Source organism: Gymnoscopelus braueri (assembly GCF_963280865.1).
Source record: "Gymnoscopelus braueri genome assembly, chromosome: 7".
In the NCBI taxonomy this organism is placed as follows: Eukaryota; Metazoa; Chordata; class Actinopteri; order Myctophiformes; family Myctophidae; genus Gymnoscopelus; species Gymnoscopelus braueri.
The window spans coordinates 52786878-52805542 of record NC_137608.1 but is presented as its reverse complement, the minus strand read 5'-3'; the positions used below and the strand labels follow the sequence as shown (position 1 = coordinate 52805542).

Here is an 18665-nt window from a genome sequence, read left to right as displayed (position 1 = left end):
AACCTACTATACTATCAATAAAGGCATAAAAAGCCCCAAAAATGTATCTTAGCAAAAGTGGACAGATGGGCGGGCCGTGTGCATTTTCAGAGCATGTTTATTTTAACGGCACAAAATATTTTCAAATATATCAATTTGGGGGTCCTTGATATGAATTTTTTTTGAGAACCACTGCATTGGACTAAAGCAGGGGTCTTCAACAGGGGGTCCGGGACCCCTAGGGGGTCCTCAGAGCTACTATAGGGGGTCCGCCAAATCTTTGTGTGATAGGATTTCGCTTTTTTTACATTAACCACTTGAACCCTAGAATTCCTTTTCTGAGGGGAACATTAGCCGAAAATAGCAGATCTACAAGCTCTCAACGCCTCACGCTGCGAGGCGTTGAGAGCTTGTAGATCTGCTATTTTTGGCAAAGAGGCTATAGGTGTAGAGGGAAAAAATAGCAGAATAAGTGAAAAAAAACTTTAATCTGAAACACAATTTTATACAATATAGAGTAGGGGGTCCCTGCTTCATCTCTCTCTCAGCTAGGGGGTCCTTGGCCTGAAAACGTTGAAGACCCCTGGACTAAAGTGAGCACCTGACAACAGAGTTAAATGTGTAAAGAAATATTGGGTCGGCCTAAAGGCCAGTCCACACCACTACAACTCCTTGCAACCATTATCCCCAATGGAAGTTGCAAGGAGTTGCATTGGTGTGGACTGGCCTTAAAACGGTTTTGTTGCAAGGAGTTGTGACTAGTTGCATTGGTGCGGTCTGGCCTTTAAGGCGACGAATCCTTACCTCAGTGTGTTGTGTTGTAACACCAGTGTCTTCTTCCATTGCATATGTGTGTGTGTGTGTGTGTGTGTGTGTGTGTGTGTGTGTGTGTGTGTGTGTGTGTGTGTGTGTGTGTGACCCCGCCCCTCTAAAAGCCTCCCAGGTCAAGGGTCGCCACCGCGGTGGTCCTACTACGGGCCCACACAGGGACCGCCATGCTAGCTGCCGGCGCTGCTGCTTGGACTGAGCTGTTCTTAATGAGAGCACCGCCTCCAGTCCCAGCATCCAACGTCTCTGATCATGTGATCTCAGAACAGTGTTATCAGGACACGGGTGTCTTCCAGGTATTAATGCTCATCATCATGTTCTTCAAGCATAATCCTCTTTTCTTCTCTCAGTGATACAGAAGTCGTGCGTGTGGTGTGTGTTTGATTGCAGATGTACAGCCTCCCGGACGAGCTGATTGGAAGAAAGCGGCCCTCCGGGACGCGCTGATTGGAGGAGAGCGTTATCCGTTGATGTAGGAGTTGTTTCCTGGAACCCTCCCGGCTTCCTGTCCTCCACAGAGCCGCCTGGCCAGTAGGCCTCGCAATAGGCCTGCAAACATCATTATTACAGTTTAGTTAGAGCCACATGGTCAGTAGGCCTCGCAGTAGGCCTGCAAGAATCATTACAGTTTAGTTAGAGCCGCATTCAAAAAGAGCACATCGAGCAGATCTACAAGTAGAGCTTGCAGATCTGCTACTTTTGCTTTTGTGTGATGCTGTAGTTTGATCAAGTAGGGCGTTAAAACAAAAAAAGTTAGAATTAAATATGGAGATAAGAGGTTTCTGCCCGACAGCAACGATATAAATGAAAATGACATTTATGTTTGGCATTAAGGCTTGGTAAACTAACTTTGTTGCACAGGGCAGATATAACAAAGAAATAACACAGAGAAATTACAATAGCCAGTACCAATAATAACAATAAATAAGGTACTATGGCCAAAACAAGCCATATTTACACATTGTTGTGGAAATAGCCGATCTGCAAGCTGACTATTTACACTTTTTTTTATTTGTTTGAGAATGTATGAGCATTTTTTCAACAGGCTAATTCATAAAGATGAACGGTAGCGATCCTCACATTATTATGCTAGAATAATCGTGATCAGGCTGTCGGGCAGAACCCTCTGTCCATTTTTTTTTTCTTTTTGTGTTTTTTCATAAATTAACACCCTACTTGATCATACTACAGTGTCACACAAAAGTAGCAGATCTACAAGCTCGAAATGCGGCGTGAAGCGACGCGTTTTGAGCTTGTAGATCTGCTACTTTTGAGTGACAGTTTTGGACGTATGAGGTTTCCACCCGACAGAGACCATAAGTTAGTGACAAATAAAACAAAGTTCTTGCTTCTTGATAGCTGGTTGTGGACGTGCAGGCTTCTTACCTCTCAGAGCTGATAGATGAGGCATCACTTGGCAGGGCTGGGCTCCCCCTGTTCAAGCCCCTTCATTACTGTTGGCACGGGAGAGGAGGAACCTGAGCGCCACCTACAGGTACCACCAGGACACCGTTATCGCTGCAACGTGACTTAACTTCACCCACTGTGAGTACTGCCACAGTGAGCTGTTGTGTAGTTTATGTCTTCAGTCACCTACTGTCTGCCACAGTGAGCTGTGTAGTTTATGTCTTCAGTCACGTACTGTCTGCCACAGTGAGCTGTGTAGTTTATGTCTTCAGTCACGTACTGTCTGCCACAGTGAGCTGTGTAGTTTATGTCTTCAGTCACGTACTGTCTGCCACAGTGAGCTGTGTAGTTTATGTCTTCAGTCACCTACTGTCTGCCACAGTGAGCTGTGTAGTTTATGTCTTCAGTCTCACATGGAACACCACACATGTAGTTTTATGTCTTCAGTCTCACGTGGAACACCACACATGTAGTTTTATGTCTTCAGTCTCACATGGAACACCACACATGTAGTTTTATGTCTTCAGTCTCACATGGAACACCACACATGTAGTTTTATGTCTTCAGTCTCACATGGAACACCACACATGTAGTTTTATGTCTTCAGTCTCACGTGGAACACCACACATGTAGTGCAACAAGTGTCCGAGGAGGAGCAGTGTCTCATGGGTAAAAACGTCCTGCTGTCCCCACATAGAGTTGTAGTCATATGTCCAAAAAACTGTCACGCATCTGGAAGCTATGGGACAGGAAAATAATAAGAGTTAATAAGGCTATAGGACAGGACAATAATAAGAATGTATAAATCTATAGGACAGCACAATAATAAGAATTAATAAAGCTGGGACAGCACAATAATAAGAATTAATAAAGCTGGGACAGCACAATAATAAGTGAAATGAATAAAACAAAAAAATAAATCTTGTGACTGAAAATGTATGATGAGGTATTATCATTCTAAACCGATGAAGAGAAATGTATATTTTTTATGGAAAAACTACAAGAGATGGGGCAATTATGACATGCTATGTCATAATTACAAGTACATTTTATATTAAAAGTCAATCAAACAAATGCCATTTTCAGTGTTTTGATTTTTGAAAGAGAAACTCAAAAGAAAATGTCAACAATTTTATTTTAGATTATGTGATTATCGTCATAAACGTCATAATAATAATATGCAACAATCAAGTCATTTCACAGAGCAAACCTGGAGTAACATAATTCAATAGGCCACCAACGGCAGCATAACACTACAACTGTCTGGAGTAACATAATTCAATAGGACACCAACGGCAGCACAACACCACAACTGCCCTATCAGTAGTGACGTCAACACCCTAGCAGTGTTGCCACGTCTGCTTATTATAAGCTATTTTGGGCTTGTTTATGAAGTGTAGTAGTTGCTCATTTGTGTTCGCTTCAGTTTTACCCCTAGATATGCATCGCCTATTTGAAAATAGCAGATCTACAAGCTGCTATTTTCAACAACAAATATATTCATTTTGGAAATCAGGAATGTTTTTGAAACATTTTATAACACAAATCACGTATGGGGGGGATCGGCACAAAATACGTTCAGACGGGGGTCCTCTGCCAAATACACATTCATCTGGGGGGTCCTTGTTATGAAGGTTTTTGAGAACCACTGCGTTTAAAACAACATTAGAACAATAAAGTTTGACTGGGCTTGTTTTCATAGCCCTGGGTTGCTCGTTTCTCTCACAGAATCTGGCAACCCTGCTACCTAGCAAGTTAAAGCTAACAGCAACAAAGACTAAACCTGCGACCCCTGACCTTTAAAACTGACCCCTGACCTTTCCTTTTAAACTTTAAAACTAAAACTAAACTAAACGTTAACATGTAAATTAAGTGAATAATAATTATTATTATAATAATAATTGCAAACTGTAATCCAAAGTAGCCCAGTTCAAGCTATATGTACCAAGTAGCCAAGTGTTGCCAGATTCTGCGAGAGGAATAAGCAACCAGGTCTATGAAGAACTGCTATTTAAAAAAAAAGATATATAATAATCTTGAAAAAGAAAAGGTAATTTTGGAATATTTTTGTAACATTTTCACCACAAAAATCTCATGGGTGTCCACTAGCTGGCATAACATATTTTAAGAAGGGGGGTCCGCCCGCGGACAAATAAATACATATTAATCTGGGGGTCCTTGACATGAATGTTTGAGAACCATTGGTTTAAATAACATTAGGAAACAAGACCAAATAAACAACTACACTTTAGAAACAAGCCCAAATAAACAACTACACTTTATAAACAAGCCCAAATAAACAACTACACGTTATAAACAAGACCAATTAAACAACTACACTTTAGAAACAAGACCAAATAAACAACTACACTTTAGAAACAAGCCCAAATAAACAACTACACTTTGGGTGCGTTCGAAAATACAGCACTGAGCGCACTGGCCAATACAAACTAATAGGCGAGTGTGCTCCGGTGCGTAATTTTCGAACGCGCCCTTTATAAACAAGCCCAAATAAACAACTACACGTTATAAACAAGACCAATTAAACAACTACACTTTAGAAACAAGACCAAATAAACAACTACACTTTAGAAACAAGCCCAAATAAACAACTACACTTTAGAAACAAGCCCAAATAAACAACTACACGTTATAAACAAGACCAATTAAACAACTACACTTTAGAAACAAGACCAAATAAACAACTACACTTTAGAAACAAGACCAAATAAACATCTACACTTTAGAAACAAGACCAAATAAACAACTACACTTTAGAAACAAGACCAAATAAACAACTACACGTTATAAACAAGACCAAATAAACATCTACACTTTAGAAACAAGACCAAATAAACATCTACACTTTAGAAACAAGACCAAATAAACAACTACACTTTAGAAACAAGCCCAAATAAACAACTACACTTTATAAACAAGACCAAATAAACAACAACACTTTAGAAACAAGCCCAAATAAACAACTACACTTTAGAAACAAGACCAAATAAACAACTACACGTTATAAACAAGACCAAATAAACAACTACACTTTATAAACAAGACCAAATAAACAACTACACGTTATAAACAAGACCAAATAAACATCTACACTTTAGAAACAAGACCAAATAAACAACTACACTTTATAAACAAGACCAAATAAACAACTACACTTTAGAAACAAGACCAAATAAACATCTACACTTTATAAACAAGACCAAATAAACAACTACACTTTAGAAACAAGACCAAATAAACAACTACACTTTATAAACAAGACCAAATAAACAACTACACTTTAGAAACAAGACCAAATAAACAACTACACTTTATAAACAAGACCAAATAAACAACTACACTTTAGAAACAAGACCAAATAAACAACTACACTTTAGAAACAAGACCAAATAAACAACTACACTTTAGAAACAAGCCCAAATAAACAACTACACTTTAGAAACAAGACCAAATAAACAACTACACTTTAGAAACAAGCCCAAATAAACAACTACACTTTAGAAACAAGACCAAATAAACAACTACACGTTATAAACAAGACCAAATAAACAACTACACTTTATAAACAAGACCAAATAAACAACTACACGTTATAAACAAGACCAAATAAACATCTACACTTTAGAAACAAGACCAAATAAACATCTACACTTTATAAACAAGACCAAATAAACAACTACACTTTAGAAACAAGACCAAATAAACAACTACACTTTAGAAACAAGACCAAATAAACAACTACACTTTAGAAACAAGACCAAATAAACATCTACACTTTAGAAACAAGACCAAATAAACAACTACACTTTAGAAACAAGACCAAATAAACAACTACACTTTAGAAACAAGACCAAATAAACAACTACACGTTATAAACAAGACCAAATAAACATCTACACTTTAGAAACAAGACCAAATAAACAACTACACTTTATAAACAAGACCAAATAAACAACTACACTTTAGAAACAAGACCAAATAAACATCTACACTTTAGAAACAAGACCAAATAAACAACTACACTTTAGAAACAAGACCAAATAAACAACTACACTTTAGAAACAAGACCAACTACACGTTATAAACAAGACCAAATAAACATCTACACTTTAGAAACAAGACCAAATAAACAACTACACTTTATAAACAAGACCAAATAAACAACTACACTTTAGAAACAAGACCAAATAAACATCTACACTTTAGAAACAAGACCAAATAAACAACTACACTTTAGAAACAAGACCAAATAAACAACTACACTTTAGAAACAAGACCAAATAAACAACTACACGTTATAAACAAGACCAAATAAACAACTACACTTTAGAAACAAGACCAAATAAACATCTACACTTTAGAAACAAGACCAAATAAACAACTACACTTTAGAAACAAGACCAAATAAACAACTACACTTTAGAAACAAGACCAAATAAACATCTACACTTTAGAAACAAGACCAAATAAACAACTACACTTTAGAAACAAGACCAAATAAACAACTACACTTTAGAAACAAGACCAAATAAACAACTACACTTTATAAACAAGCCCAAATAAACAAACTACACGTTATAAACAAGACCAAATAAACAACTACACTTTAGAAACAAGCCCAAATAAACAACTACACTTTAGAAACAAGACCAAATAAACAGCTACACTTTATAAACAAGACCAAATAAACAACTACACTTTAGAAACAAGACCAAATAAACAACTACACTTTAGAAACAAGACCAAATAAACAACTACACTTTATAAACAAGACCAAATAAACAACTACACTTTAGAAACAAGACCAAATAAACATCTACACCTTTAGAAACAAGACCAAATAAACCTCAACCCACAAAATAACCAATATTTACAAGCAACTTTACAGAAAACAAAGCCAAAGTCGCTTATAATATGAAGGACATGGGCAACCCTGTCACAATCCCAGCAGAGCTCTGAATCCCAGTATCGCACAGCTCTACGCCGATCAGAACCACAACTCCTATTGTCAATACTGTACATGTTGACCTACTTGAAAATAGCAGATCTACAAGCTCACGACGTGTTGTGAGCTTGTAGATCTGCTATTTTCATTACAAAAATCTTGAAGAAAAATCTACAGAAAAAAACTAAAACCCCAGCTCTAACACGCACGGTGCGTGATGATGACATCATATTAAACACACTTATTAGCAACACACTGTCCTGTTCTGGATTAAAACAAATGAATAATGTATAAACTAATAATACCTACAGTTGATATGATTGTCTCTCTATCTCTCTCTCTCTTTCTCCAATCTGTGCTTCCTTCTCTTCTCCAGCCCACTGACACACAGGCTCAATCCAAGTGCATTCTGGGAATTGTGGTTATTTTTTTCCTGCCTGCCTGACGCCTAGGTCATTACGTCATTGCTATGAGCTCTCTCTCTCTCTCTCTCTCTCTCTCTCTCTCTCTCACTCTCTCTCTTTCTCTCTCTCTCCCCTCTCTCTCTCCCTCCCCTCTCTCTCTATATACCCCCCCCCTCTCTCTCTCTCTCTCTCTCTCTCTCTCTCTCTCTCTCTCTCTCTCTCTCTCTCTCTCTCTCTCTCTCTCTCTCTTCTCTCTCTCTCTCTCTCTCTCCCCATCTCCCCCTCTCTTTCTCTCTCCCCCCCTCTCTCCCCCCCTCCTCTCTCTCTCTTTCTCTCTCCCCCATCTCTCCACCCTCTCTCCCCCCCCCTCCCCCCCTCTCTCTCTCTCTCTCCTCTCTCTCTCTCTCCTCTTCTCTCTCTCTCTCTCTTCTCTCTCTCTCTCTCATCTCTCTCTCTCTCTCCTCTCTCTCTCTCTCTCTCTCTCTCTCTCCCCATCTCCCCCTCTCTTCTCTCTCCCCCCTCTCTCCCCCCCCTCTCTCTCTCTCTCTTTCTCTCTCCCCCATCTCTCCACCCTCTCTCCCCCCCCCCTCTCTCTCTCTCTCTCTCTCTCTCTCTCTCTCTCTCTCTCTCTCCTCTCTCTCCTCTCTCTCTCTCTCTCTCTCTCTCTCTCTCATATTATGATGACCATGCATTGACACATACATAATATACATAATGTATTACATACTAACATATGAATATATGACACACACATAATATGTTACACATTAACATAATCATATAATAATAATATATATATTAAATACATCATATCTATCTGGTGTGTGATTTCTCAGAGAGCGGCCAAAGCAAACAGTCAAATGAAACCACAGCATTCATTCACAGGTTTAAAGTCAGTGTGATTCATCATATTAATAATTTCCCCCCATATCCCTGTGCTGGTATGTATGTAGTTACATAACTCCACAGTATACTCAGAAATGAATATCTGTCTCTCGTGAAGCAGCAGCCCAGATGAATCATTGACATGTGAGAGCTTTTTCATCTGGCCTCATAAAGCCATGCTTTCCTCTGAAAGGTCTGCATCTGCACCGCACTGTGTCCAACACAATGAAACCTGAACACACATGTTGGATCCTTAAAATCTATACATGAGAGGAAAATGTTACATGGCTGAGAATAGTAATGTGGGACAGACAGACAGATGTCCTCATCTGTGTGAGAGAGAGAGAGAGAGAGAGAGAGAGAGAGAGAAGAGAGAGAGACGAGAGAGAGAGAGAGAGAGAGAGAGCCCGTGGTGTACGTTTACATACTGTACAGAAGTATCAGTATCAAATGTACTTAAAGTACCAAAAGTAGAAAGTACTCATTATGCAGAATCATGACCATTTCACAACTTTTAAAAAGTATTGCACGTCTTTTGAAAATAGCAGATCTACAACCTCACAATGCGTCGCATCGCGATGCATTGTGAGCTTGTAGATCTGCTATTTTCAAAAGGCTGAAATCTATATAGGCTGAAGTGGATAACGTATGTTTTGTAATAAATAAATAAATCTACAAGTAACTAAAGTTTTCAAATAATTGTAGTGGAGTAAAAAGTACAATATTTGCCTCTGAGATGTAGTGGAGTAGAAGCAAAGTACAGAAAATTGGAAATACTCCAGTAAAGTAAAAAATACAGTACTTGAGTAAATGTATACCCACAGCCAAACACCTGCTGCACCGTATAGTACACCATCAGCACAGGAAGGCAGCATTTATGAGCTAAAGCTGTTTTATTAAAAGGATCCTTGGCTAATAAGCTTTATATGATTAATACATCATACTTGCCCTCTATAACATACATGGGTAACTGGCGGCCCGGGGGCCCCACCTTCACTTAATGCGGCCCACAGGTTAATATCAGAATACTGATGTATTATTGATTTCAGCTGTTATGATTCCAAACATGCAAACATGACCCGCTTTAACTACTTCAGTCTATTAGTAGCTTAATGACTAGTATTAAAATTCTATTGTCTTTTTTATGGCCAATGTATTTGTATTTAAGTTCATAAAGTTAACATAAGTATAACTAAATGCATTGGAAATGAACTTTTCAGGATTCCAATTCAAAATAGCAAAAACAAATTCAGGATTCCAATCAAAAAATAGCAAAATAGCAGATCTACAATCTCAAAACGCGTCGCACTGCGACGCGTTTTGAGATTGTAGATCTGCTATTTTTGCTATTTTTGTGTGACATAGAATGGCGAAGTACGGCATACATTTATGAAAGAGTTAAAATACGGAGATAAGAGGTGTCTGCCCGACAGTATAATGCAATGTGGCCTTCTGGAGTGAGCGTGAAAATATAGTGGGCCCCTCTCCATCATCAAAGTTGCCCACTCCTGCTCCATAACTAAAAAAATAAACATGTAAAATATTATTTTGATGCTCATATTACCCTTAAGAAGTTTTTTAAATTATTTTTTTATCCCACGATTTTGTAACCATATTTAAACCCAGTGCCGATTGCCTAACCTTGTAATCCTGGCGCTACTCTCACTCTGCCAGCCTGGGAGAGCCCAAACTGAGCTCATGCTTTCTTCAACGCATGAGGACTCCTCATGCGTTGAAGAAAGTCTGAGCTCAGTTCGGGGCTCTCCTGCTCCTCATTGAGGAGTGAGCAGGCCGCTTCTCATCACCCGGAGTTTCCCCGGTAGGACGTAGCGCGTGGAAGGAACACGTTATTCCAACCAGTTCCTTTCCCCTCCATCAGGCGCCCCGGCTGACCAGGGGGAGGCAGTATAGAGACCAGGATTACTGCATGTTTTTTGTGAGGGTACCTACCCTAGGAGACACGGGGAGAACATGCAAACTCCACACAGAAAGGCCCTTTCAACTTTTTAAATAAAAAATGTTAGTTATAGAGGGCAATTATAATGTATTTTCCTTTTGGTGCTTGAGCACCTGCCCTTTTGCCTCAAAGTGCCCTTTTCCCAAAAGAGAAAAAAACAATATTTATTTTTTTAATGGCCTCCCTTCTTTTATGTAGAAGACAAAAAAGTATTAGTGATGCAATGTGTCTGGATAAATATTGATTCCCATTATCCTCCTGATTCAGTCTTTAATTAAACGGATGCTGTTCCTTGTGACAGCTACTCTTTGTTGTTGGATATTTACATGAGCATGTGGTGTGAATGAGACATATTTGGTTTGGTTTCCCTCAGGACTTGCAAGGAATAAATGGCCCTGAAAATAAATTTATCTACCTCTCTAATCCACAGGCTGGTTGCTTGGTCTTATTGGAAATTGCAGCACTGCAGCAATGAATGACATTACATTTGTGTTGTGTTAACTGCAATACATGAGAGCACAGTATGTTATATATTTTTAAATTGCAGTGACCTCTGGATGAGCAGTTCATCTCTCCTTAAGTTGTGGTGGTTGTCGGCAGTTTATAAGAGAGGTAATGTATATGAAATATCTATGGCTTCTTTAATCAGAAACATCAACAGGTAGCCTATGTAAAGGATGGTGTAATGGTTGCCTTTTGTTACATGTGAGTAAAGAGATTAGGACCCATGTGCAGACGAGAGGTGTCAAACTTAAAGGTTTATTAATGAACACAGGACAGGCCAAAACAACGGCAGGCAAAATATTTCCAAATCTAGAGCCAGGCTGTGAACCTCAGGGTTCCTTGAGGGGGTTCCAATGGACCCGTGGGGTCTGTAATTCTTCATTCATCAGGGGATGAAGGCCATGTGTGGCTGAAACGTTGTACCACCTCCTGTACCACTTTTCTGTGTTTTAAAGTAAAAAAAAAAAAGTAAAAAAAATAAACACTTTTAGGAGCAATGGTGTTGTGCAGACTTGTATTGTTTTAAACTGCTCTACCTCCTATAGTTATCATTATATTTCTCATTCTTGGTGTGAATGACCCGTTAGTCTTGTCCAGTCCACAGGATTCAGGAACAGCTGGGTGTCTGTTGGTGTGAAAAGAAGCAGGGTCAAGACCAGCTTGGAGAAGGTAATACAAAAACAACTACATTTCACAATCAAATCCTCAGTGTTCATTTATCCATGTGCACATGTCCTTATTAAGGGTCGTTTTGCTTACTGTTTATCACATAACGCTGTATTAACGATAAACGTTACTCCATACTCCACGCCACTCAATATCAGCCTTAAGTCCTTGTCTCTGTGAATGTTCAAATCGGGCTCTATAAGTCCATTTATGGGTGTATCAAGATACTACAGGTTCATCGCTCTCGGAGCGTGTTTCTGAACGAACCCGTGAACATGAATATATGATACAGCGCTGGGAGTACACGTTCTTTTAGGACAGCAGGAGGGGGGGAGGGGAGCTTGGGAAGCACAGGAATTACATGGTTGCTCCACTTTCTGCTGTGACTTCTTGCTGTGAGCTCTTAAAATGCCAAAAATCTACCCCTCCTTTTTTTTCTTTATTCTACTACTACTACTATCATTAATATTATTATTATTACTATTATCATTATTGTTATATTCTAGAGATGCTATGCTATGCGAGAGTGCACTCTAGCCAACACCAAATCAGGACTCCTGAATCGCTGCCCTGCACACTCTCCTACCTAGCATCAGGGTCTTGAGCTCTACAGTGTTGTTAGCTAAGCTGTCGCGCCGCAGTGCATCTATGCAGGTGGTGCGCTTCTTGCCTTTCCCGCCTTTGCCCTGGGTTGCCTCCCACAGAGTCAGTTTGCTTGCCACTATGGTTCCGGGTGCCTGACGCAGTGCCCTGCCAGCCTCATCCTTCTCTCTCTGACTTTGTCTGTGACCCGTGGTACAGTACCGTAGGTCCACATTTATGATGTGGTCCGTCCATGTGACACCTCGTGCCATTCATAACATTCTTATGTAGACTACATCCAGGGCCCTTTCCTATTCTACGGTGAGGGTTCATGATAAATTAAGCTTATGGCATCTTAAAGAGGCATTTTGTTACACAGCTGAGTTTTCGATTCGGAAGAGCATTTTTAGAGCACCTCGTGCAATCAGAATATGGTCACCCTAAAACACTACCTGTGGATGTGTGTCCTATCTATTCCAGAGGGATGGGCAGGGAGAGGTAAGACACGCAGCTGAAACAACTGTGAGCGGTGGGTATCTCCCCCACTATTTCCCATGTGTTTGTCTGATCATTGTACGACTCGATGCAACAGAGATTCCTACATTGGGAGAGAAACAATAGCCATGAGAACAAGAAGCCACCACCATTTCCAATCTTTCTTGATATTGCTATTGTAATTATTTTCACTTCTTATAACTGTTTCTTTATAAAATAAAGAAACAGACAAAACATTTTTTATCTAAAAACAAAAGACTGTGTAGTGGTTACCACAACAGATTTAAAGGCGTCACACAACATGTCAACATGGCATCAAATTCGTACCTGTCCGTGTCATCCATCCCTCCTAGAACGTAAATCTTTCCACCTGCCACAGCCACACCAGGCTTGAAGCGTCGCTTTGTCATGGGGGAACACATGCTCCACTGGTTGGTCTTGGGGTTGTAGCAGAGCACCTTGTCTGTGTACTGCTGTGTGTTCGTCCTTGGTATTTGCTGACCACCTATAGATAAACAGGAATTAACAGGACAGTGACTGTTAGTGGGATCTAGTATGTCCTCAAACTACAGTGAACTAAGTGAGTCTATAATGGAGCTAAGAGTCATTAAGAACAGTTATAATACCTATAAAGTAGATCTTTCCTTTGAGCCCACAGACAGCTGAACCAAAATACGGATAAGCCGATATACGAGCAGCTTCTGTCCATACAGAGGTTTTAGGGTTGTACTTGAACAGACCCTGGCCTGTAAAACATGTTTTTGTTAGCCGTTATGTCATACATACATTACATAAAAAAACATCCTCGTGAAAACCAGCAGGCTGAACCTGCGTGTATTAAAACTAGTCACATACTAATAACAAAGATCAATCCATCTAGTGCGACTGTGACCACAGGAGCCAGGAGGCCAAGGTCTGGCATGCCACCAGACTCCATGAGCTGCCAGGTGTTGTTGTTGGGGTTGTAGCGTTCCACTGACTTCAAATTAGTCAGCCCAATCGTTTTAGCGCCCCCCACTGCAAACACATAGCCATCCAGCATTACCAGGCCTATGAAAAAAAAACACATAATTAGAACTGATGACCTTGGCCATAGGCAGCCTCTCCGTGGGTAGCCTCGGAAACCCATGCCTTTTTTTTTTTGTTTCAAAAGAAAAAAAGCCTGGGCGAACCATGCAGGAACACTGGTCTTAGGACCTTGTTATCTCCTAACCAATCAGAGTGCAGAGGGGCGTCGCTCTAAATTTGGTGACGTCAGCGTGCTCCGTGCACAGGCCGGGGGGGGGGGGGAGGGAGGGGGGAGGGGAGGCGGGGACATAGATTGGTGAAGCAATAGGAAGCGCCGGAGGAATCCGCCGGCTGGGTTTGGATCCGCCCTTCAAGACCATCGATTGGGCTCGTTCTTTCAGTCTACTCCGTGGGTAACAAAGGCAACCCATAGTGATTATTCCAAAACCAAGTTAAAATTAATATCATAGTTTCACAGTCTTACCACAGTTCATGCGTGCCTCATTCATGGGAGCCATCTGCAACCATGAGTCAAGGGAAGCGTCATAGCGCCACATATCTCTACTGACTGAAAGACCAGGCAACCTTCCTCCAGCCAAATATACTGTAGAGCCTGTAGAGCACAATTAAAACAACGCATTATGACTTGTGGCTGTTAAAGTAGTAGAATTTTTGTAGAATACATTACAGGTCCTACGTTGATTCAATCAATCTGATGGTACTCCTCCTCACCTGACATAACCAGACCAGAACCGTCTACACCGAAGGGCGAGCATTTCAGAGTCTTCCATCGATTGGTCTGGGGATGGAAGGTCTCAACAGTGCTAGATGGGGGATCAAGTAACCCAACTTTGCTAGTTGCCACCACCAGGATAACTTCACATGATACTATACAGAGAAATAGAAGATAAACACAGAACCAGGCGTGGCCATGAGGTCAGGTAGTCAGTAGAGTAATGTGTGAGCATGTGAAATGTTGTAACAAATTGTTAGTAGTCACTGAATTAATACTAGAGCCTAGCTATAACACCCATCACTGCATACTGTATAATGAGGTTGGTTGGATCAGCATAGTTTTTTATTCATTTATAAAGTTTTAATTAGATTCTCTTTTGGAGTGGAAAACTAGTGCCTATCATACATGCTCTCAGGACTGTTTGATGCTTGAGATTCCATGTGTCTCCACTGAGTTTGGAAAGTCTGCTTTCAAGTGTTGTGCCACGTATACTTGTATTTTTATAGTTGTTGTTTTTTTCTTTTCTTTTCTTTTTTTCTCCTCCACTTCTCGGCATCCAGAGAATTAAATTAAATTAAATTAAATTAAATTAAATTAAATTAAATTAAATTAAATTAAATTAAATTAAATTAAATTAAATTAAATTAAATTAAATTAAATTAAATTAAATTAAATTAAATACCAACACTTGATAGCAAACTAAACCCTTGACAAATCCCCAAATGTCACACTGAAGAAGAAATTGCCAGGTATCTTTGCATTTGTGTTGGCACTGGAAATCCCAACTCGAAAATCCTTGCTGTATTTGCCAGACCCAGGGGGTCGGGTCTACATGAGGCTTTGTCGGTCCCCCTCTCCAAACGTTTTCGTCCATACATGGGCATAAAAGAGGTCTGTCTTCTGTCCTCTTTTTGATTGGCCAAGCTTAGCGTGACGTAGTGCTCTGATCTTTCAACCACTAGGGGTCTGGCAGTAACAGGTCTCCTGGTTCCCTTGTTTTCCACCATCATTTGCTACATTGATGCGTGTGTGAGGCAGGTACCTGTGGACCAGCGTCGTCGGTGGAGCCTCTGGCAGGCCTGGGATTCAACCGCATACAGTAACGCACTCACATCCTCAATGCGGGAGGGGTTGATGAAAGCCAGACGGATATGCTCCATCACCTTAAATGAGATGTAAAGAAAACATGTAAAAGCTTACTGTTGATTTTATTATTTGAAGATCTGGATCCAGGGATCCAGTCCATGTCTTCATCCTTCCTTCTTCCACAGCAAATGGCAAAAGAAAATCCCTATATATTATTTTGGTCCCTTCTAGAAAAATATATATTTTCTTAAATAAACTAAACTAAACTAAAAACTAAATAGACAAGATCTTGACTTGAGCAACTGTGAATCAGGTTGATTATAATGGCTGCCATAGACCACATGTGCATCTGTGCATCATGGCAATCGTAGGAATTAATTCATTCATTGTATGGTAAATAGGGATGACACTATTGGTTATTTTAGTAGCGATTATTGCATTGTTGAGGTTGTATATAGCAATTTTTTAAACGTTTTTGAAAAAATATATATTTTGTTTTATTTATTTATCTATTTAACTACTTTATTTATTTATTTATTTATTTCAAAGAATTACATCTATTTGTTGGATGAACTGTTGCACCCCTAATGATAAATGTGGTTGTTTCTGCAGCATGTTAATTTAACTCAAAAGTGTACAAATGAAACCAAATGAACTAATTAAGACAAACATGACGTATTTTACTGTGCTAAGAGAACCATCAACAGTTGACTGAATTGCACATTTATATTAACATCATGATAGCTTCCATTTAAGCTTGTTCTCAGTCACATTGCTCTGACTTCTCCATGGTCTCTCATTACATCAGGTGAAACACTGAGAAGGGACTGACCTTCTCAAAGCTCTGCTTGCGGTCAGGACTGTGGTTTAACCACAACATGGCCGCCTCAAACACCACCTCCTCCTTGGTCACATGGAGTTTGTCATTGGCAAGAATCTCTGTCAGTTTGTCCACAGAGAGAGAGAGGAACTCTTCCTATAGGAGCACGAGAAAATACAACAAAGTGGCTGAAATATTATGACTTTGTTTCCATTCTTCCCGAAGTAACATTTGTTACTGATAGTGTTGTGATGGTGACAGGGTGACAGTGGTGGAAAAAGTACTCGGATATATATATATATATATATATATATATATATATATATATATATATATATATATATATATATATATATATATATACTTAAGTAAAAGTAGCACAATGTAGAAATACTCTGTTTCAAGTAAAAGGCCTGTGTTCAAAATGTTACTTGAGTAAAAGTACAAAAGTATTGGCATCAAAATATACTTAAAGTACCAAAAGTAAAAGTACTCAAATGTTTGAAAATAGCCTAGGTATAAAATAGGGCTGAAGTGGTTAATGTATGTTTTATAATGTAATAATTTATATCTTCAAAGTAACTAGTAACTAAAGTTTTTAAATAATTGTAGTGGAGTAAAAGTAGAATATTTGCCTCTGAGATGTAGTGGAGTAGAAGTAAAAGTATTGAAAATTGGAAATACTCCAGTAAAGTAAAAGTACCTCAAAATTGTACTTAAGTAGAGTACTTGAGTAAATGTACTTAGTTACTTTACACCACTGCAGGGTGAGTAATAATAGAAAATGACCTTTAATATCAGCTTGGGTGGCCCGTTTCATATTGAGTTACCAGAAAAAGCCAACGGACAAACAACTTGGGAAATGAATGTATCCTTCAATGACTGACCTGCTGATAGACGACGCTGAAGTGTTCCATAATGTAATCCATGCTGCGTTTCATCAACCTCTTAAAGGAGTAGGTTTCAGCCAGGCAGTGAATCCCCACACAGTTGTTTTCATCCATGTGACGCTCCATGTGACGACAGCAGGCTTGTTGAACACCTGGGACATTCATCAAGTGTGCTGCTGCTACCAGGGCCTGGACCAAATAAACACAATATCTTTATTAAGCACCGATGTTGGACAAATATTTTGATAATGGTTAAAGTTCATGTTTCTCCTTCATCCTAGGCTCAATGTAGCCTGACAGTGCGTTGCATTACATGTTCGAGTGCTGCGTGTCACTCCCCATCTCTCTCTCCCCATTTCCTGTCTACGTACCATCATTTTTTTTGTTTTTTTTATGTTTGTAACCCATTTTTTCACCCAGTGCCAATTGCCTAAACTATAATCCTGGGTGCTACTCTCCCTCTGCCAGCCTGGGGAGAGCCCCAAACTGAGCTCATGCTTCCTTCAATGCATGAGGAGTGAGCAGGCTGCTTCTTATCACCTGACAGGGGGGAGTTTCCCCGGTTGGACGTAGCGCGTGGAAGGAACACGCTATTCCAACCAATTCCTTTCCCCTCCATTAGGCACCCCGGCTGGGGGAGGCGGTATAGAGACAGGGATTACTGCATGTTTTGTGAGGGTACCTACCTACCCTAGGAGACACAGGGAGAACATGCAAACTCCACACAGAAAGGCCCTTTCACCAACCCCACCTAGGGTATGGGCACTGATGACGCGGAGGAGAGAACACGCCCCCAGCGCCCACAGCGTCTCCGGCGGGAATCAAACCCAGGACCTTCTAGCAGTGAGCGCTACCGATTGCGCCACCGTGCCCCCCTACTGTACTATCAATAAAGGGGCATAAAAAGCCCAGAATAAATCTTTGGGAAAAAAATTATAATAATAATAATTTAAAATATATATACATTACCTGCACATTTTCCGAGGAGATGACTCCCTTTGAGGTATAGGCATATCTCACCAACATCTCCATCGCCTGAGGTTCCACATCGATCATGACAACCTTTTCCTGTCTGGACTCCATCATGCCGGTTGTAAACATCGCCTGTGCAGGTTGGGAAAGGGAAATGGTTTGCTTTGAGACTTAGGCCTTTCTAATTTACATTGTGTCAACGATTAATTTATTGTATGTAGCATGACGTTTGGTTCTCATGAAAGCCAAGACATTATTGAATGTTATTCACTTAATAAAACACCAGATCAATAAATGTTCACATGGAAAGTTGTTTACCTCAAAGTAGGAGCTGAAGGAGGCCAGTACATTACGATGACAGGGGAACTCCTGTCCTCCACAGCACAGAATCACATCACAGAACTCCTTTTTGAGCCTGAGTCTGTTCAGGCTCTCCAACATCTTGTTGGGATGTGTGTTACTGAGGAAGTCAGACGTCAT

The 18665-nt window shown here is 40.0% G+C and overlaps 3 protein-coding genes across 6 annotated transcripts in view; 1 reads left to right on the top strand and 2 right to left on the bottom strand.

Moving 5' to 3' along the window:
- Positions 1 to 7563, bottom strand: part of elmod3 (ELMO/CED-12 domain containing 3) — a 17318-nt gene extending 9755 nt beyond the window's left edge. Inside the window, exons 1-4 of one of the 4 annotated variants that reach the window (XM_080432154.1) lie at positions 7490 to 7563; positions 2677 to 2953; positions 2194 to 2583; positions 784 to 1356 (exon numbers count right to left, since the gene is read on the bottom strand). In XM_080432154.1, coding sequence (XP_080288280.1) covers positions 784 to 1044 — 261 coding nt within the window. In that variant the 5' untranslated portion in view covers positions 1045 to 1356; positions 2194 to 2583; positions 2677 to 2953; positions 7490 to 7563. Of the gene's footprint in view, positions 1 to 783; positions 1357 to 2193; positions 2954 to 7485 lie in introns of all 4 variants that reach the window. The other 3 variants (XM_080432151.1, XM_080432153.1, XM_080432152.1) reach the window with 3 other exon arrangements.
- Positions 1 to 18665, top strand: part of LOC308089138 (HLA class II histocompatibility antigen, DO beta chain-like) — a gene marked incomplete at its 3' end in the record, with an annotated part of 282785 nt that overhangs the window by 246596 nt on the left and 17524 nt on the right. The gene's annotated exons all lie outside the window — the stretch shown is intronic.
- Positions 2218 to 18665, bottom strand: LOC308089139 (kelch-like protein 24; the record flags this gene model as incomplete). Its single annotated transcript, XM_080433708.1, has 9 exons — positions 2218 to 2296; positions 13001 to 13178; positions 13529 to 13723; positions 14414 to 14569; positions 15460 to 15580; positions 16336 to 16479; positions 17211 to 17402; positions 18183 to 18317; positions 18504 to 18665. 9 exons carry the CDS (start codon positions 18663 to 18665, stop codon positions 2218 to 2220), a joined length of 1362 nt encoding a protein of 453 aa, XP_080289834.1.